The sequence below is a fragment of the Dipodomys spectabilis genome, unplaced genomic scaffold, assembly GCF_019054845.1.
Source record: "Dipodomys spectabilis isolate Male_0828 unplaced genomic scaffold, ASM1905484v1 ptg000018l, whole genome shotgun sequence".
NCBI classification, from domain to species: domain Eukaryota; kingdom Metazoa; phylum Chordata; class Mammalia; order Rodentia; family Heteromyidae; genus Dipodomys; species Dipodomys spectabilis.
In genome coordinates, this window is record NW_024870695.1 from 10,766,701 (window position 1) to 10,786,589 (window position 19,889).

The window sequence follows — 19,889 nt, forward strand, 5'->3', positions numbered from 1 at the left end:
GCCAGCCCAGGCAGGAAAGTCCAGGAGACTCTTATCTCCAATAAACTACTCCTCAAAAGCTGGAAGTAGAGCTGTGGCTCAAGTGGTAGGACACTAGCTTTGAGCAAAAGCTTAGGGACAGTGCCCAAGCTCTGAGTTCAAGCCCCAGGATAAACATAAAGAAAGAGGGAGAGGGAGGAAGGGAGGGAGGGAGGAGAGAGAGAGAGACAGAGACAGAGAGAATCCATGATTTCCCTGATTGCTTACTGGTAGTCTCTGGGATGTACAGAGGAAAATGGACATAACACATACATCTTATTCTCTTGAGTTTATTGTCAGCTAGAGAAAGATAGAGGGAGGCAATTTTTTAGACAGGTGAGAGATGAGTCAAAACTCTTTCTTTTCCTTTTTTTTTTTCTTCTTTTTTTCTGATCATAGGGCTTGAACTCTGGGCCTGGGCGCTGTCCCTCAGCTCTGCAGCTCAAGGATAGCACTCTACCACTTGAGCCACAGCGCCACTTCCAGTTTTCGGAGTGGTTTACTGGAGATAAGAGTCTCACGGACTTTCCTGCCCGGGCTGGCTTTGAACCGTGATCCTCAGATCTCAGCCTCCTGAGTAGCTAGGATTACAGGCGCAAGACACTGGCACCTGGCAATTTTCATTATTACCTATTCTAATCCTCCTTCTGAGGCCAGTTTTTAAGGAGCAGAGCATTGGCGAGAAGCTTTGCAGCCCCTCATGAGTTCTGTGATTTAATTTCACTCCTCTCTTCTTTTCCACACACCACCTTTCAACCTCGCGTAGGCTAAGGGTTGGCTAACTTTGAGTTAGGGGGTGGGGCGAGAGGAAAGGGAGTCAGAGGCCGCTTTGAAAAAGATTGCGAGGAAGGTGGCCCTTCAGGCAGCGGCTAAGGCCACATTTCGCCTGGGTGTAATTCAGACTCTCACGGTCCACCTGACTCGCCGCTTTGTAGAACTTTTAAGAGGCTGAAGTGGGTCTGCAGAGGAGTGGGGAAAAGGGAAGAGGAAAAGTAGAGCACACTCTGAGGACTTGATCCCTTTCTCAGGCTCACATTCCTCCGCCCCAGTCCCGCTCCGGCCGCCGCCTCCACTAACACCCCCCCCCCCCCCCCCCCCAGTCTCGCGATCCAACTATTCCAACCATCCTGGGCTGGGTGGGGCGCTCGGTTCTTGGGTCTCCCCCCCCCTCCCTCGCCGTCGGTCTCCCCCTTCTGCCCCGATCCCTCCCTTTCTGGGATGGGGCCAGCCAATGAGCTACGAGACTCCGGGTTTGGCCTGGGAGCTGGGTTGTGCGCGAATCCCGCCCCCCCCCCCCTCCCGCTCCACAGTTCTGGCCGCCGTCCCGGTGCGCACGGACGTGGCTCGAGTTTCCTCCAGCTCTCCGCGCGCTCGCTCGCTCTTCTCCCACTCTCACTCCTTCTTCTCTCCCGATCTCCCGCTCCACTCAGCCAGCCGCTTCCCTGCACGGCTCCCAGTAAGCCATGGAGGACGTCACGCTCCAAATCGTCGAGCGACCGTTTCCCGGGTTCCCCGATGCCACCGAGAGTCCGGAGCCCTCTCCAGTGGGGGCGCCGACGACCGAAGAGCCGTCGGGGGCCGGCTCTGAAGAGCTGATCAAATCAGATCAGGTGAACGGTGTGCTGGTACTGAGTCTCCTGGATAAAATCATCGGCGCTGTCGACCAGATCCAGCTGACCCAAACCCAGCTGGAGGAGCGGCAGGCGGAGATGGAGGGCGCGGTGCAAAGCATCCAGGGCGAACTGAGCAAGCTGGGCAAGGCGCACGCCACCACCAGTAACACCGTGAGCAAATTGCTGGAGAAGGTGCGCAAGGTCAGCGTCAACGTGAAGACCGTGCGCGGCAGCCTGGAGCGCCAGGCTGGCCAGATTAAGAAGCTGGAGGTCAACGAGGCCGAGCTGCTGCGGCGCCGCAACTTTAAAGTCATGATCTACCAGGTGAGGCTGCGGGTCAGACCGCGCTCAGGGCCCCGACACCCACCCCCAATCTTCCCCGAGCCCCGCTACCCAGCCCCGGTCCCCGGCGCCCCGGGCTTGGTGGAGTTAGGGGAAGAGCCCTACTCCGTTGCGTGGCTCTCCCTCTTTTTGGAGAGCTCGACTCGGTTGGGGTGCGGGGTGGGGGCGCGGCGGATTCTTGGGGGAGCTCACCGGGGGCGCGCGCTGCACTCCGCGCTTCCCCGCCCAGGCCCCTCCCTCTGGCCTCTAACTCAAAAGCGGAACTTTTTGGGGGGTGGGGGGGGGGTGAAGGGGATTGGACTCCGGAACGCTGCCTTTAGCCGATTGTACCACAACTTGGTTCTGTCAGATGCTTTCCTATTGGGGTGCAGTTTCAAGGGAACATCCGAGGGTCCCTGGCGACCGTTCGGGTCCGCTGTAAGCGGACACTAGAGGCAAGGCCCGGACTTGGGGCCTCCGGCGCTTCGGGCCCAATATAGCGGGTGATTCAGGGCTCAGGAACGCACTCGCGGGGGCTGCGCCAGGCGAGGGACGCGACCGCCAGCCCACCTCACTCGATCCCCGCGCCCCCGCATCAGCCTCGGCTCCCCACGCCCGCCTGCCCCCTTCCTCGGAACAGCCCCGGGCCTCCAGGCACTTCCAAGTTCCTGGGGACAACGTTAGCCCACGTTGCACCCCACCCTGCGCCCTTGGCCTGCTGGAAGCGGGTGGGACAGGAAGGGGTGGGCGTGGGCGGTAGGAGTGCGGGGCGCGGCGGGTGAACAGCCTCCTGGGAGGCCCAGGGTCTGGGCGCGGTGAATCACACCCCCCCCACCCGCATACCTGCGGGGGAGGGGACCGGGGAGATGGTGTGGAGAGGCAGAGTGTGGGAGAGAGGAGGCTGATGAGCCCTAGGCTCCCTCCCCTCTACCCCTCCTCAAGTCCCCTAGCACCTAGTGGCTTCCTTTGCCTGCATTCTTCTCTAATGAATACAAATGTAACTTTTGTACCGTGACTCCCAAATAAATTCGGGAATCTCAGTATTGCTGCTCCTCTCCACTCCCCTTTTTTAATCCCATTAGGAGTGAGTCTAAGCTCAGGGCTGGGCCCGAATGTGCCTAGCCTTGCCCCCTTCCATGGTCCTAGGCCTGATTGATGTTCCTATCCCAAGGGATCAGGATCCTGAGGGCTTTAGTGGTTAGTTTGGACTCTAGTCTCTGAGAGAATGGAAGAAAAAGGAAAAGCCCTACGCCTCCTGTGGTTTTGCCCACCACTCTGGGGCCTGGTCAAGCTGGTTTTTAGTGATCAGCTGGGGTGAGGTGAGGTCCTTGGCTTGGTCTCTCCATAGGGAACTGAGAGAGATACAGATTGGGACAGGTGTTTGGGAAGAACAGAGACAGGTGATGAGTGGTACCTCTGTGAGGAGATGGTTGGTCAGGGCAGAAATGGCACTCCTCCCATTTCCCCTGCACGTACTGCTCAGGCCTTTCTCCACAAAGCCTGGGTCTTTACAAAGCTTTCCTTCTTGGTGGGAGTGTAATGATTCATGCCTGTGATGCCAGCACTTGTGAGGTAGAAGTAGGAGGATCACAAGTTCATGGCCAGCCTGGATTATATAGCCCTGTCTTTAAAGACAGACCAAAGAACTGTGCATATATTTATTTTGTAGTACTTGGGACTGAATCTAGGGCTTACCTAGCAACTGCTCTTCCATTTCAGCTAACATCCAGTCTCTTTGCTTTTCGTATTAGTACATATTTACCCAGAGCTTTATCCATTTACCCTAACTGCTTGCATGTAGTAGGATGTATGGGGGGGAGTGAAGATTTTCTTTTTATTTATTTATTTTTTGGGGGGGTCCGGTCATGGGCCTGGGCGCTGTCCCTCAGCTCTTCAGCTCAAGGCTTGTGTTAAACATCCTTGTGTTAAAGACAGAAATTCTGACAGTTATGGATGGAGACAAGAGAATTATGATGGAGACAAGACTTCTCTTCCAAGGCCCATGACATCCCTTTGTTCCCACTCTTCCCAGCACTGGGCAGGGTGGGGTCTATAATAGCAAGTGTGTGTGTTGGTGGGTGGGTTGGGGAGAGTGTCTATAACAGCATGGCTTTGACTATATGTGTACTAAGCCTCAAAGAGTTGAGGCAGAAGAGTGGCGTACAGCTGGAAGCTTGGCTCAAATGGTAGAATAGTTGCCTACTATGGGCAAGAGCCTAGGTTTGATTTCTAACACTTCAAAAAGGAGGAAGCCAGGCACCGGTGGCTCATGCCTGTAATCCTAGCTACTCAGGAGGCTGAGATCTGAGGATCGCAGTTCAAAGCCAGCCTGGGCAGGAACGTCCCGAGACTCTTATCTCTAATTAACCACCTGAAAACCTGAAGTGGCATTGTGGCTCAAGTGCTAACCTTGAGCTGCAGAGTTGAGGGACAGCTCCCAGGCCCAGAGTTCAAGTCCCACAACAGAAGAGAGAGAAATTAAAAAAGGAGGAGATGGAGAAAGGGGTGAGGGTGGAGCAGACCCATTGCGGAAATAACTAAAAAATTAAATGCTCCAATCCTGAAGGGAGCTCAGAGGTAGGGAAACGATAACAGCAAGTAAAGCTGGGTGGGGTCCACGGTTGCCAAACTTCTCTGAGCTGTGGTATAGATGTCTGAGGTGGGGGAGAGAGACCTCCACTTCTGGAGAAAAACAGATGCTTCTCCTCCTCAGGTCTGTAGAGGTCTAAGGCCTGAGAAAGAATGAGGTAAAAATAGCTGTGTGTTTTGGCAGACCTAATAGGGAAGACTGGGGGCAGCAGTTATGAGAAAGTTAGGCTGGGAGGCAGGATGCTTGGGTAACCAGGAAAAAAGAGAGATTGGGGTGGGGGGGGGAAGGAGAGGAGGAGAAAGGAGGAGAGAGGGACAGAGAGAGGAGTTGAGATGGATTGATTTGGAGAAGTGGTTTCTGGTATGCTGTAGGGTTTTCAGAGGGAAAAGTAGGGAAGAGATGCTGTATTTCCTACTGCAGATGGGAGGGTATGATGTGGGGGTAAGGTAGAGGAGGACACTAAAGGATCATAATAATATTTTTTTTTGTCGGTTCTGGGGCCTGAAGTCTGGGTCTGGGCGCTGTCCCTCAGCTCTTCAACTCAAGGCTAGTGCTCTACTTGAGCCACAGCGCCACTTCTGGCTTTTTTTTTCTTTCTGCTTATGTGGTGCTGAGGAATTGAACCCAGGACCTCATGCATGCAAGGCAAGTGCTCTAACACTGAGCCATCTTCCCAGCCCCCTGATCCAATTTCTTAGTTGGGGTTCACTTATCTGTCCACAAATAAAAGCTAGCAGTTTGGCATTCCATCCTATTAGTTGATGCTTAGCTGGGCAGCAGAATGAATAAAAAAAGCAAATGAATAAAGAAAAGCAAATTGTACTAGTAATCGGGGTGCATGGACTGAGGGCTACTGAGAGAGTCAGGCCAGGTTTTGCTCTAAAATACCATCAGGAGCTGGAGGCATAACTCAGGTGGTAGAACATCATCAGTCATTGAGCAGAAGTGACAGACACTGAATTCAAGTCCTGGTCCTGGAAAAACAATAAACTCTTAAACACAGTGCAACTGGGTGGAGCTATGAGTGTTACAGAGCCAAGCCTCTCAGGCAGTGATTTAGATATATTTGAGTTATTTTATTTTTATTTTTTTGGGCCCAGTCGTGGGGCCTGACCTCTGGGCCTGGGTGCTGTCCCTCAGCTCTTCAGCTCAAGGCTAGCACTCTACCACTTGTGCCACAGCGCCACTTCCGGCTTTTTTCTTTTTGCTTATGTGGTACTGAGGAATCGAACCCAGGGCCTCATGCATGCAAGGCAAGCGCTCTACCACTGAGCCACCTTCCCAGCCCCTTGAGTTATTTTAGAATCCAGAAAGAGATGGGTGCCGGTGGCTGACACCTCTAATCTTAGCTACTCAAGGAAGCTGCGATATGAGGAACCCAGTTTGAAGAGAACCTAAGCAGAAAAGTTAGTGAGACTCTTTATCTTCAGTTAACCAACAAAAATGTAGAAGTGAGTTATGGCTCAAGTGGTAGAGTGCCATCCTTTAGTGAAAAAGTAAATGAAAACATGAGATCTCCTAAGTTGAAGTCCTTGTACAGGCACGCGCGCACGCACACATACGCACACACACAGAAAAGGAGAGAGAATGGAACTATTGTCTGAATATGTTTGTTTGTATCATTTGAGCCATGATTCCAGCTCTTTTTTGCATCAGTTATTTTCTTTCTTTTTCTTGTTTTTTTTTTTGCCAGTTCTGGGGCTTGAACTCAGGGCGTGGGCACTGTTCCTGAGCTGCTTTTGCTCAGTGTTAGCACTCTACCACTTGAGCCACAGCACCACTTCTGGCTTTTTTTTTTTGGTTGGTCCTGGGGGCTGAACTCTGGGCCTGAGCGCTGTCCCTCAGCTCTTCAGCTCAAGGCTAGCGCCCTACCACTTGAGCCACATCACCACTTCTGCCTTTTTTCTGCTTATGTGGTACTGAGGAATCGAACCCAGGAACTCATGCATGTGAGGCAAGCACTCTACTACTGAGCCACATTTCCAGCCCTCATCATTTTTTTTTTTTGTTTTTGGGCTTTTTTTGTTAGTTGTGGGGCCTGAACTCTGGTGCTGGGCACTGTCCCTCAGCTCTTCAGCTCAAGGCTAGCACTCTACCACTTGAGCCACAGTGCTACTTCCAGCCTTTTCTGCTTATATGGTGCTGAGGACTGGAACCCAGGGCCTCATGCATGCAAGGCAAGCACTCTACCACTGAGCTACCTTCCCAGCCCATCATCAGTTATTTTCAAAGTAGGGTCTCACTTCAAACCTGGACTGTGATCCTTCTATTTGTGCTTCCCTATATTTCTAGGGATAGGTACATGCCTCTGTGCCCAGCCATTATTTCCCTAGTATCTGGGACAACAGATACATGCCATAGTGCATAGTCCTTGGTTAAGATGGAGTCTCTCCACGTTCTTTTTCGTCTCTAGGATGGCCTCAAACTTCAATCCTGGATCTCTGCATCCCAAGCAGCTAGAATTACAGGCTTGAATCACTATGCCTAGGTCTGGGATAATGTGTGTGTATCTGTTTGTGTGTGTATCTGTGTGTGTGCGTGCACACACATACTTGAACTCCATGAGCCACTTTTGGAATAGTGTTTATTTTGTGTGGGTACTTGCCCTAGGGCTTGAACTCAGAGCCTGGGTGCTGTCCCTGAGTTTTTTGCTTGTTTTTGGTTGGTTGTGGGGCTTGAACTCTGGGCCTTGGCGCTGTCCCTCAGCTCTTTAGCTCAGGCGAGCGCTCTACCATTTGAGCCACAGCGCCACTTCAGTTTTCTGGTGGTTTATTGGGGATAAGACTCTCACAGACTTTCCTGCCCAGACTGGCTTTGAACTGTGATCCTCAGATCTCAGCCTCCTGAGTAGCTAGGATTACAGGCATGAGCCACCAGCACCTGGCTGTTCCTAAGTTGTTTTGCTCAATTTTGCACTCTACTACTTGAGCCACAGCTCCACTTTCAGCTTTTATGGGCAGTTAATTGGAGTCAAGAGTCTCACAGTGTTTCCTGCCTGGTCTGGCTTTAAACTATGGTCCTCAGATCTCAGCCTTCTGAGTTACTAGAAATACTGGTGTGAGCCACAGGCCCCCAACTTCTGGAATAGTTTTGATGAGACAAAGCTGGTGGCCAGCACGTAAGAGTCATCAGACCTGCTCAGGATTCTTTGGGATAGGTTTGAGAAGCCTCTAAGGGATCAAGTGGCTCATGGATGCCAAAGTAGAGGACAACAAGGCTGGAATGAGTTTGCTGGTTTCTCCTCCCCAAATCCTGACCCAGCTGTTAGCAACTCCCTTCCTAGACTCCATGGGAATCAAGGCTACCTTGTTCCAAAAGAAATTCAAGCCTCTTTCATCTTAGTGTTTAGATTCCTTCTAGCCTTTAAACCTAGTGAATGGAGAATGTGCCTATTATACCCTTCCTCCAGAAAAGCTGAGTTTGGGTTTTCTTGGTCATCGAGTCCAAGAAGGGGTATTTTTTTAGGAGTAGTCCCCAAGACTAAAATTTTAGTATCTGCATGTTCCTATTGTCCTTAAAAATTATTGTAAAGGTCTGGGCTGGGAAGTTGGCTCAGTGGTAGAGTGCTTGCCTCACATGCATGAGATCCTGGGTTCGATTCCTCAACACCACATAAGCAGAAAAAAGCCAGAAGTGGCACTATGCCTCAAGTGGTAGGGCGCTAGCCTTGAGCTGAAGAGCGGAGGGACAGCGCCCAGGCCCAGACTTCAGGCCCCAGGACCGACAAAAAAAATTATTATTATTTTAAAGGTCAAAATAAAAAAGGTGAGGTATTTAATATAGAGGGGCAACTAATAACAAGAGGGAAAAGAATGTCACTGCAAAGCAACAATTAAGACTAAGAGTCTCTTACGGGGCTGGGAAGGTGGCTCAGTGGTGGAGCACTTGCCTTGCATGCCCTGGGTTCGATTCCTCAGCACCACATAACCAAAAAGAAAAAAGCTGGAAGTGGCGCTGTGGCGCAAGTGGTAGAGCGCTAGCCTTGAGCTGAAGAGCTGAGGGACAGCGCCCAGGCCCAGAGTTCAGGCCCCACGACCAGACCCCAAAAAAAAAAGTCTCTTGGATTTGCTTGCCTGGACTGGCTTTGAACCATGATCCTAAGATCTTAGCCTCCTGAGTAACTAGGATTACAGGCAAGAGCCACCAGCAACTGTCCCATTGTGAAAGATACTTCATCATTTTGTCATTATAGACCTTTTGAGCTGGAAGGATCTTAATGGCAATCAGCTTTATCTTTCTCTTTGTGTAGATTAGGAAGTTGGGAACCAGAAAGAGGAACTCACTTGCTTTGTGTTATATAAGATTGGGGGCCAAAAACTGGGGCCAGAACCCAGGTCTACTCTTCCTTCTGTTTCAGCTAGTGCTCCCACCCTGATCTCCTGTTCCAGGCTAAGCAGCAGAAATCAGGGTGAAGGCTGCCCTTAACCTGGGGTGCTCCTTATTCTCTGAGAGACTGAAGTCCTGGTACTGGGGATGCTGTCTCTGTGTGGTGTGTGTACATGCATACTTCGTTGGCTACTAGTAGCCAACACTGGTAGCTATTAACTTCTAGTGCTGAAGTAGAAGCCCTGTGTAGTCTGCCATCCCAATGACAGTGGGAAGGTGGACAGTATAAGGATTGAGGAGCTGGCTGGCCACTGGTATCCCCCAGCCTGGACTCTTGTGTCCAGAGAACCATTTTGGTTTTCTCTCTCTCTCTCTCTCTCTCTTTTTTTTTTTTGTTAAAGTCAGTCCTGGCAATCAAATCCAAGAGACTCTTAATCTTTTTTTTTTTTTTTTTTGGGTCCGATTGTGGGGCCTGAACTCTGGGCCTGAGCGCTGTCCCTCAGCTCTTCAGCTCAAGGCTAGCGCTCTACCACTTGAGCCACAGAGCCACTTCCGGCTTCTTTTTGCTTATGTGGTGCTGAGGAATCGAACCCAGGGCCTCATGCATGCAAGGCAAGCACTCTACCACTGAGCCACCTTCCCAGCCCCTGGCTTTCTCCTTTATCTGCCTCTTCAACAGACACTCCCTGGCAGGTTAGGACCAGCTACTTTACTACTTTGAGGTTTTGTGACTATACAGGTCTTACTGAATATTGCTATTGTTTAATTCTGCTGGTGTCCTCATCTGTCCCTCTCTTCAATCAGAAGCAGTATTTCTCATCAGCCCCTGAGGAGGGACAATGAGCTGTTCCCAGGAGGACCCCAGGACATAGATCCAACTGTGATTAAGAAAAATTAGCTTTTGGTTGGGAATGTAGCTTAGTGGTAGAGTGCTTGCCTAGCATGCATGAAGCCCTGGGTTCGATTCCTCAGTACCAAATAAAACAGAAAGAAAAAAAAAAATGCCAGAAGTAGTGCTGTGGCTCAAGTGGTCGAATGCTAGCCTTGAGCAAAAGCTCAGGGACAGAGCCCAGGCCCTGAGTTCAAGCCCCAAGACTGGTCAAAAAAAAAAAAAGACTAGTTTTAGACTGGTTTCTCTGTGTGTGTGTGTGTGTGTGTGTGTGTGTGTGTGTGTGTGTGTGTGTGTGTGTGTGTGTGTGTGTGTGTGTCCTGGAGCTTGAACTCCAGGCCTGGGCTCTTTTCCTTGAGCCTCTCCAGGCCCTGAGTTCAAGCCCCAAGACTGGTCAAAAAAAAAAAAAAAGACTAGTTTTAGACTGGTTTGTGTGTGTGTGTGTGTGTGTGTGTGTGTGTGTGTGTGTGAAAAAAAAAAAGACTAGTTTTAGACTGGTTTGTGTGTGTGTGTGTGTGTGTGTGTGTGTGTGTGTGTGTGTGTGTGTGTGTGTGTGTGTGTGTGTGTGTGTGTCCTGGAGCTTGAACTCCAGGCCTGGGCTCTTTTCCTTGAGCCTCTCTGTTCCAGGCTAGCGCTCTATCATTTGGGCCACAGCTCCACTTCTGACTTTTGGGAGGTTATTTGGAGATGAGTCTCGCAGACTTTCCTGTCTGGGCTGATTTTGAACTACAATCTTCAGATCTTAGCTTCTGGAGTAGTTAGGACTACAGGCATGAGCCACCAGTGTCCTGCTCTGTGTATTTTAATGACTGATATTCCAAGCGCCGCTAGTGAGCAAGGCAGAGAGCATGAGGTGGGGGCATGACTAAAGGAAACTAGTCAGATTCCCCTGCATATCTGTCCCGTGTGTGTGTGTGTGTGTGTGTGTCTGTCTGTCTGTCTGTCTGTCTGTGTGTGTCTGTATATTGGTACTGGGGCTTGAACTCAAAGACCTGAGCCCTGTCTCTTAGCTTTTTCACTCAAGGCTATTGCTCTGCCACTTAAGCCATACCTCACACCTCCACTTCCAGCTTTTTGCTGGTTACTTAGAAATAAGAGTTTCTCAGATTTGTCTTTGTATACTGGCTTCCAACCATGATTCTTTGACCTGATCTTCCTGAGTAGCTAGGATTCCAGGTATGAGCCACCTCACATGATTGTTCCTCTTTATATCCCGAACAGCACCCAATGCCCAGTTCATCTTCGGGTACAAGGAGACAAAGAAATGTGTGCCTTTTCTTTTACCAGTTAGAGTCCACACTGATCCCTTAGAAAACCCAGCAGCTTCTCCTCATCTCTCCACCTCTAGTAGGCGTGGTCATCTCATACCCACAGCTCAGGAAGGGTAGAAGGTGGGAGCCCGTGGGTGGGACTGGGGAAGACTAGAGGGAGGGAGAGAGGGGAGGTTCCTTTAAAGCTGTTTATTAATTCAAGGGCTTGGGTTTGTCCCTTCCCTTTCAGCCCCAGGGCTCTCTTGATAAAGCATTTTAAGTGTGGGTGGGTTTTTTTTTCCCCTACCCTAATAATTGTGTGTTCACTTCCCTACTCACCAGCTCCAACTCTGCATGCTACAGAGACCTCTTTCAACCCCATCCACACCCATCCCAAGCCCCATTTAAACCCCTTTTCCTCATCTTAGCCCAAGAAGAAGCCGAATGCACCCTCTGCCCGGGCCACACCCAAGATCGTGCCTTTTGACCTTCTGCCTGAGACTGAGCCTTTTGACCTGAAGCCTGAGCTCCCAGACTTTGAGCAGACGCCTAGGACACTGCCCTATTACCCAGAGCCTGGGCCCCGGCCCACCACTGAGGAGCCAAGAGCCAGTGGGGGCATCTAGGATCTATTGGTCCTCTGGGGCCAGTGAGCGTGGGGTGTCACTCCAGACCTCCAGCAGCATCGACTGTTGGTAGTGCCAGAATGGGCAGTCTTTCCAAGACACTGCCCTTGTGGGTGGGTGATAGACATTGGAGAGATGAGGCGAATATGATGTGTGCAGGGGGTGGGAGGGAAAGGGAAGGGGCTTTCTGTTCTTGGTTTCTTTTTCTTTTGCTTGCTTGCTTGCTTCCTTCCTTCTCTCTCTCCTCTCTCTCTCTCTCTCTGTTTTGTGCCAGTCCAGGGGCTTGAACTCAGTGCCTCATGCTCTCCCTTTGGCTTTTTCCCAGTCAAGGCTGGCCTTCTCCCACTTGAGCCACATCTCCACTCTTGGCATTTTGCTGGTTAGTTGGAGAGAAGAGTCTCTTAATAAGAGTCTCTCAAATTTGTCTGCCTGGGCTGGCTTTGAACCGCTGTGCTCAGAGCTTAGCCTAGCCTCCTGAGTAGCTAGGATTACAGGCAGAGCCATGGAGTTTTTTTTATGTTTTTTTTGGTTTGTTTGTTTGCAGTGCTGGGGATAGAACCCAGAGCCTCCTCATATGTGCTTGGCAATCTCTCTAACATGGAGCCACATCCCAGCTGGTAGCTGTTTTAATAGTAGAGCTCCCAGCATCTAAAAACTGCACGCAAAGGCTGTCCTGCATGAAGCTGCATGAAACTGGGTGTGGCTTTGGATTTTCTCTTCCCTTCCCCCTGCAACTGCCTCCTCAGGGATAGGCCAGTTTGGCTGTAAGCCTCGTTGGAGGAGGGCCTCTCGAGGCCCAGGCCTGGGGACTGTTCTGTGCCCTCTCCACCCGTTCCTTGTAGCTGAGGAAAACATTTCCCAAAGAAATCCCTTATGTTTGCCAGATTCTGCCTTGGGCAGGGCTCTCAGAGGCTGCTGGCTAGCTCAGAGAAAGGGAGAGGGGAGGGAGAGAGAGAAAGAGAGAAGGTGGAGGGAGAGAAAGGAAGGAGGGAGAGAGTGGGAGAGGGGCTAGAAAGACGGAGAATATTTTAGTTGGCTCTGGCTTCATTTTTCCCTCAGTAAGGAGCACTTTTGGATATTTTTTTTTTCTTTTTTTGTGTGTGCTGGAGCTTAAACTCACAACCTGGACACTGTCCCTTAGGTTTTTGCTCAAGGCTAGGACTCTACCACTTGAGCCACAGTGCCACTTCTGGCTTTTTTTGCTTATGTGGTACTTTGCTTATGTGAGGAATCGAACCCAGGGCCTCATGCATGCAAGGCAAGCACTCTACCGCTGAGCTACCTTCCCAGCCCAATGGAGATGAGTCTTTTGGAAGCATCTGCCTGGGCTGGTTTCAAACCTTGATCCTCAGAGCTTAGCCTCCCCAGAAGCTAGGATGACAGGCATGAGCCACCAGTGCCTAGCTTGTCTCCTTATTTTGACAGCCTGAAGTGGAGGGGTCCTGGGTAGATTCCAGGATTCTCCTTTAATTTTTCCTCAATTCTGCACATGTCCTTCTTACTTCCTAAGCAGTGGTTTCTCTCTCTTTCTCTCTCTCTCTCTCTCCTGGAAATTGAACTCAGGGCCTTGCTCTTGCTAAGCCAGTACTCTAACCTGCGTCTCTGAATTACCTCTCCAGTGTCTTCCCCAGCAGTGACTGGAGACAGAACTGGTTAGCAGTAAATCAAGAGAGGCTCCTATTTAGAGCCATTTGGCACTTATCCCTTCTCCCTAACAAATGTGAAATGCCTGGCCACGGACCAGGTATGTAGTAGGTACTCAATCAAATTATGATCTTATAAAGATCTTCTGAAACCAGACCTTACATTTCTATAGCAGATTCTGGAGGTAGAGTGGAAGGTGTGGGAGCCCTCCTGAGGCTCCTCTAATTCCATCCTGGACTCATACCTTCTGGGTTTGGAGAGCTGTGTGTGCTTGGCAGGGGGCAGGGGAAACTGCATGGTTTTGTTCAGACCTGGTCATTAAAGGTAACTCTGGAAAACAAGCCTGTTGGGAGTGGTGGTTTTAATACAAACAGAAAACAGAACAAGCAGAGCTCTCTCTTTGCACCCCCTAAGGCCCCTCCATTGGCCTAGGAACTCTGCCAGGGAAGCGGGGGTGGGACAAAGGTGCCTGGCCTTGTGTGTCCAGGGTTGGGGGAAGTGCTTTCTGTGTATTCTTGGCTGTTGTAGCAACTGGCAGACTGGGTGGGCCCAAGACAACACTCCAAGGCTGTGAGTCATGGGGGAAACCTGGCTTGGAAAGGAGGGGGGGGGGAACAAATCCATTAACAGAGGGGAAAAGCTAAGGATGCACTCTCTCTCTCTGGAGCACACCTACAGGACATTGCCTAGGCCTTAATGTCAAGTTGTTTCTTCCCTTGTCCCCAACCTTCCACCAAAAAAGATAGCTCCTTTGGTAGAAGCCTATGGTAAATGGGGTTATATCCCTCCAACTACCTTTCTGATCTGAGTAGATGTCCCCAAATCCAAGAATAATCCTCCTCACACTGAGACTGCTCTCCATACTGTCGTTTGAGAGCTTTCTTTGGGTGTCAGGAAGACAGAATGGCCATGAGAAGCATAAAGTTCTCAATCAGCTTTCCCTGCTTAGCTGGCAAAGGCCTTTATCTAGAAAGCCAGAGGCCAGGAAAACCAACCAGCTCAGCCTTTGGGAGTTGGGGGTGGGGGTGGGGCAATGTGAATTTGCTTTCTAGCAGCTGGGACCGTTTCCTGATTATTATTATTCCCTGTAGTCACTCTTCAACCCTCCTGCCCTCCCCAATCCATCCATAGTGTCTGAGCTTAGGGAACTTTACCTCACTTTTCAGTAGGATACACACACACTGGGGTAAATTCTTCCTGTAACAGAGTTTACTCCTAGGGAGTCCTAAAATGATGAATTAAGTCCTAATGATGTTAAGTCCTGATGTTAAGTCGCCAGTGGCAGGCAGGGAGATGACTACAAAAGACCTAAAAGAGCCAGATGCTTGGGGGCTCATGCCTGCCTCTTTAATCGTAGCTACTCAGGAAGCTGAGACCTGAGGACTGAGGTTTGAAGCCAGACTGGATTAGACTCTGACTTCCAACTAACCACTAAAAAGTTGGAAGTGGTGCTGTGACTCAAGTGGTAGAGAATCAGTCTTGAATAAAGAAAAGCCAAGCCAGGCATTGGTGGCTCACGCCTGCAATCCTAGCTACTCAGGAGGCTGAGATCTGAGGATTGCAGTTCAAAGCCAACCCATGCAGGAAACTCTATGAGACTCTTTATCTCCAATAAACCACTCAGAAACCCAGAGTGGTGCTGTGGCTCAAGTGGTAGAGTGCTCACCTTGAGCTGAAGAGCTGAGGGATAGTGCACAGTCCCAGAGTTCAAGCCCCATGACCAACAACAACAAAAAAAAAAAAAAAAAGAAAGAAAAGAAAAGTGGAGAGCAGAAGGCCCCGAGATCTAGGCACACATACACACACACACCACACATACACAGACCCAAAAGATACAGATGAAATCAGAGGGAATGTTGAGAGAGGCTGAGACCTTCCTATACTCAGAACAATAACAAAAACCCTCTCTTTCACTCATTGCCTTGGTGAATAAGAGGCAGAAGCAGAACTATGCTCCAGAATGCCCACAATAGCACTAAGCCACCTATGGCAGGTGGAGACTACAAGTCCCAGCATGCTCTGTGCCCAGGTCACCTTGCTTGCTGGGAGGTGTAGTAGGGTAATAGAGAGCTAGAGGTGGCTTGATGCCCAACAGAGCTGTTGCCCAGTTGGGAGAAGAGGTGGAGCTAGCTTTCCCTCTTTGTCCCTGCTAATGTTATTGACAGGGAGGGAAGGAAGTTGGGAGGAGGTGTTCCTAGTTTTCAGTGTAAACCAGGAAATTCTGGGGGGATGTTGATGCGAGGGAAAGGAAAGAGGTCTGGGGGGTAGGGAAGGAATTCTGTAGCAGGTGGTTCCAGTGGAATCCAAAGAGATTCCAAGTAGCTTATGAATAGGTTGTGTGTGTGTGTGTGTGTGTGTGTGTGTGTGCGTGCGTGCGTGCGTGAGCGCTTGTGTAAGAGAGGTCAATTTGTGTTGCCACATTTTCTCAGGAGATGGGATTTTCTTACAATTCTGGAAAACTGTCTTCAGAAAACCTGCTGGTCTGAAGTAATTGAAGAGTATCTAGACTAAATGGAAGCCCCTGTTTATGTTCTGGATCAGGCTCCTTTCTGTACTCAGCATCTTCTACTTTTGATGTGGTGATATTGTGTGTGTGTGTGTGTGTGTGTGTGTGTGTGTGTGTGTGAGAGAGAGAGAGAGAGAGAGAGAGAGAGAGAGAGAGAGGAAGCCTGGGATGGTGAAATGTTCAGGAGCAACATTTCAGGATCTTGGAAAATTTCCCCAGTATAGAAAACAACAGTGGTGCTGTGTGTGTTTAAAGACCATGGGTAGGGTTGGGAATGTGGTTTAGTGGTAGAGTGCTTGCCTAGCATGCATGAAGCCCTGGGTTTAATTCCTCAGTACCACATAAACAGAAAAAGCTAGAAGTAGCGCTGTGGCTCAAGTGGTAGAGTGCTAGCCTTGAGCAAAAAGAAGCTCAGGGACAGTGCTCAGGCCCTGAGTTCAAGACCCAAGACTGGCAAAAAAAAAAAAAAAAAAAAAAAAAGACCATGGGTAAACTGGGATGGGACACCCATCACTCTTCAGCTTAAGAGGCGCGCTCTACCACTTGAGCCACAGCACCACTTCCGGTTTTCTAGTGGTTTATTGGAGACAAGCGTCTCATGGACTTTCTTGCCCAGGCAGGCTTTGAACCTTGATTCTCAGACCTCAGCCTCCTGAGTAGTTAAGATTACAGGCGTGAGCCACCAGCACCGGCTCTTTTCCTTTCTTCTATCAGTTTCTGCCTGGGGGAGGGATTATGACCACTGGTGGAGTCAACCAATATGAGAATGTCATGGAAATGTGTATGTGTGTCTCCTTGTGTGAGTTTAGCCCGTCTCCTTTCCTGTTTCTGAAATGGCTCTAGTGGGTGGAAAATGCAGTGCCTTGACGTTACCTTAAAGCTTCCCTGTGGCCTGTGAGTTCATTCCCTTGCCTCCCAATCAAACTTTCAGCGGATTGTCCCAACCAAGCTCTTGCTTTTTGGCCAGGCTAGGGCATTATATAATTTAGGACACCAGAGGGCGCTCTGCCACGTCTAAAGTTAAGCTGCATCTTCAAATCAAGCGTTTCCCTGCCATCTGGGGGGGGGGGGGTAGAGTGGGGTGGTCTTAGAGTTGTAAGGGCTGGGGGCTCTCCGAGATACTTAACTAACTACAGTTATAATGCCTGCCACGATCCCACCCCGTGCTGCCTGTACAGGGACCACTTAAATCACAGGTACGGGGTGCCCACAATGTGTGCGGCAACGGTACCAGGTGCTGTCAAATTCAACCACGCAGCCCCCCCCCATCCCCAGGGTCGACCACCTGGGGTCTTCCCCCTCCTCCTCCCAGCGCCTACCTGCTCTCCCCTCGCTCGGGCCCACTCTCACCTTGCGCTGCTCTTTCCTTAGGACGACGTGAAGCTGCCAGCTAAGCTGAGCGTCGGCAAGTCTCTCAAAGAGTCCGAGGCGCTGCCGGAGAAGGAAGGCGACGAGCTGGGCGAGGGCGAGCGCCCGGAGGAGGACGCCGCGGTGCTCGAACTCTCCTCCGACGAGGCGGTGGAGGTGGAAGAGGTGATCGAGGAATCGCGCGCGGAGCGCATCAAGCGCAGCGGGCTGCGGCGCGTGGACGACTTCAAGAAGGCCTTCTCCAAGGAGAAGATGGAAAAGACCAGGGTGCGCACCCGCGAGAACCTGGAGAAGACGCGCCTGAAGACCAAGGAGAACCTGGAGAAGACGCGGCACACGCTGGAGAAGCGCATGAACAAGCTGGGCACGCGCCTGGTCCCCGCCGAGCGCCGCGAGAAGCTCAAGACGTCACGTGACAAGCTGCGCAAGTCCTTCACGCCCGACCACGTGGTCTACGCGCGCTCCAAGACGGCCGTCTACAAGGTGCCGCCCTTCACCTTCCACGTCAAGAAGATCCGCGAGGGGGAGGTGGAGGTGCTGAAGGCCACCGAGATGGTGGAGGTGGGCCCCGATGACGATGACGAGGGCGCCCCGCGTGGGGAGGCCGCCGACCTGCTGCGCGGGAGCAGCCCCGACGTGCACACGCTGCTGGAGATCACCGAGGAGTCGGATGCCGTGCTGGTGGACAAGAGTGACAGCGACTGAGCCCCACCCGCGCCAAGAGAGCGCGCATGCGCGGGGGGGGGGGGGCGAGCGTGGGGCTCTGGCACTTGGACGGGGTGGGCTCCGCGCCTCGCCCTGCCGCCTGCTGCCGCTCTCTGTCCCCAGCCCCTACCCACCTACTCTCCCCTTTCCAAACTTGCTCTTTTGCATTTTCCTCAGACCCTTTTGGGTTGAGAATTTTCTCAAATATCAGTTCCTCCCACCCTGTCCCCCTCCCCACCGAGGAGCGTGCCTGCCAATCACACGGTTAGTGGGCGGGAGGCAGGCCCCGCCCCCACCTTGGACAGCCTCACTTTGGACATAGCCTGGATGGGATATGCTTTTCCATATTAGTGATCCTTGGGGGGGGGGGGAGATTCCTTAATTCCATGGTTGGGCCCCATGGGGGTGGGGGTGGAAACTGCCTGCCACTCATTTTGCCCCCCATCACACCCATCCGGCTATGTCATTCCTGCTCCTTGAGCTCTTCTCATCCTCACCCCAGGAGTCTCTGAAGCCAAAATTACTGCAAGAAGTGTAAACCTTAAAGAGCCTTTTTGCCCATAGATTCCTACTAGAAGACTTGAGAAAGTCTATGGGAACTTCAGGCTGGGGAGAAAAGCCCAGTGACCTTGCACTAGTGTGGGTTAACTACAGAGCCTGGGGAAGGAAGAGGGTGGGAACACGTGTGGGGGAGGGGCACTTTTACACATCTTCCATTTCTGCACACTGTCTGCACACAGGAGCACGTGGCTATGGCTTTGGGAAGAAGAATGGGATAATAGGAACAAGTGGAAAAGAAGGATGAAGAGAGAAGCGTCCTTATTAGTAGCATGAAGAAATACTGGATAAAATCCAAATCTGGAAGTCCCAGGACATCAGGACCAGTTTCAGGAGTAGGACGATAGGAAGGCAGTTTGGAAGAGGGGTGAGGCAAAGAGAAAGGAGAGGTGACTCTTAACGAAGATCCCTCAATTGGGGTTTGCCTAGGAAATTAGGGTCCCAGAAGGGGGCAGCAGCAGGCTGCAGGAGAGCTGGGAGTTAAGAGCCAGGCTGGGGGAAAGAGCATGAGTGGCTAATGGACTGGCTGTGTGTGAGCAGACAGCTGGAGGGGAGGTCTGCACTGGGCGCGCAGTAGAGCAGCCTGTACAGCTGTTCCTGCAGAAGCACATCTTTCTCTGACATGTAGGACTTGTCCAGACCCTGCTGGGTTCCTTGTCTTTAAGAATGCATTTACCAAAACATTGGGGCAGTCTGAGGCTTGATTTTTGTCATCTACTGACAATGCTATCCTCAGGACATTTTAGTCCCCTTGCTTTTCTCCATTAAAGACTTGTCAGACCAAGGAGAAGCCTCTTCCTCCCCCTCCCAAGTCACAGTCCCAAAGGATTGCTGGGGCTTCACCTACAGCCTACTGCCGGACTCCTTGTCTTCCCTGCTCTGCTTTTCTTTTTCTTTTTGAATTATAGCTAATTGTGTTAAGGGGGTGGGAGGGAAGGAGCCTGGGGACACAAACCTTTTATACAACACAAAGCTTTGCTTTTTTTTTTTTTTTTCTTTTCCTTTTGTTGGTTCCCTTCCTCCTCTGAATGGTTGGAGATTTGTCAGCTGAAGGAGATGGGGGATTGTGGGATGAAGTCTCTAAGTGCTGATGGGCAGAAGGGGCCTGAGCTATGGGAAGATGCAGTTTCCTGTGGGCTCTAGGGAGCCTCTTACGTTGCTGTGTCCTGGTGAGCAGCCCGACCAATAAAACCTGCTTTTCTAAAAGGATCTGTGTGAGTTCATGTTCTCCAAAGCAATTAACTTAGGGAGAAGACTGGATAGAGGGAAGGAAAGAGAGAAGGAGAGAGGGAAAGAAGATTGGTAGTATAAATTTATCTCACCTGGCTGGGCTAGGGGTGGAAGAGGGAGAGAATTATAATGTATTAGACCTTTTTTTCTTGGAAGTTTCTAAGCCCTTTGGCATATAAGTGCTTATTTAATCTGTTAGGAGGTCCAATTCCATCCTTCTTATCCCTATCTGAGAGAAGAGGAAA

At 50.9% G+C, this 19,889-nt stretch overlaps 1 protein-coding gene across 2 annotated transcripts; it reads left to right on the forward strand.

Moving 5' to 3' along the window:
* Positions 1-1,322: 1,322 nt before the first annotated feature.
* On the forward strand, positions 1,323-18,060 carry Cavin1 (caveolae associated protein 1). 2 transcript variants are annotated; one of them, XM_042673890.1, is made up of 2 exons: positions 1,323-1,955; positions 17,155-18,060. In XM_042673890.1, the coding sequence occupies exons 1-2, from the start codon at positions 1,482-1,484 to the stop codon at positions 17,854-17,856; spliced, it is 1,176 nt and encodes a 391-aa protein (XP_042529824.1). In that variant the 5' UTR covers positions 1,323-1,481; the 3' UTR covers positions 17,857-18,060. The 2 variants fall into 2 exon arrangements, with proteins under 2 accessions (XP_042529824.1, XP_042529825.1); XM_042673891.1 differs by lacking the exon at positions 17,155-18,060 and adding an exon at positions 11,436-11,633.
* Positions 18,061-19,889: the final 1,829 nt, after the last annotated feature.

Bases quoted from the DNA above. Each gene is read 5' to 3' on its own strand.
- Cavin1 (XM_042673890.1), top strand. From the start codon at position 1,482: ATGGAGGACGTCACGCTCCAAATCGTCGAGCGACCGTTTCCCGGGTTC. The intron at 1,956-17,154 runs GTGAGGCTGCGG...CTCTTTCCTTAG, and splicing joins TTAAAGTCATGATCTACCAG to GACGACGTGAAGCTGCCAGC.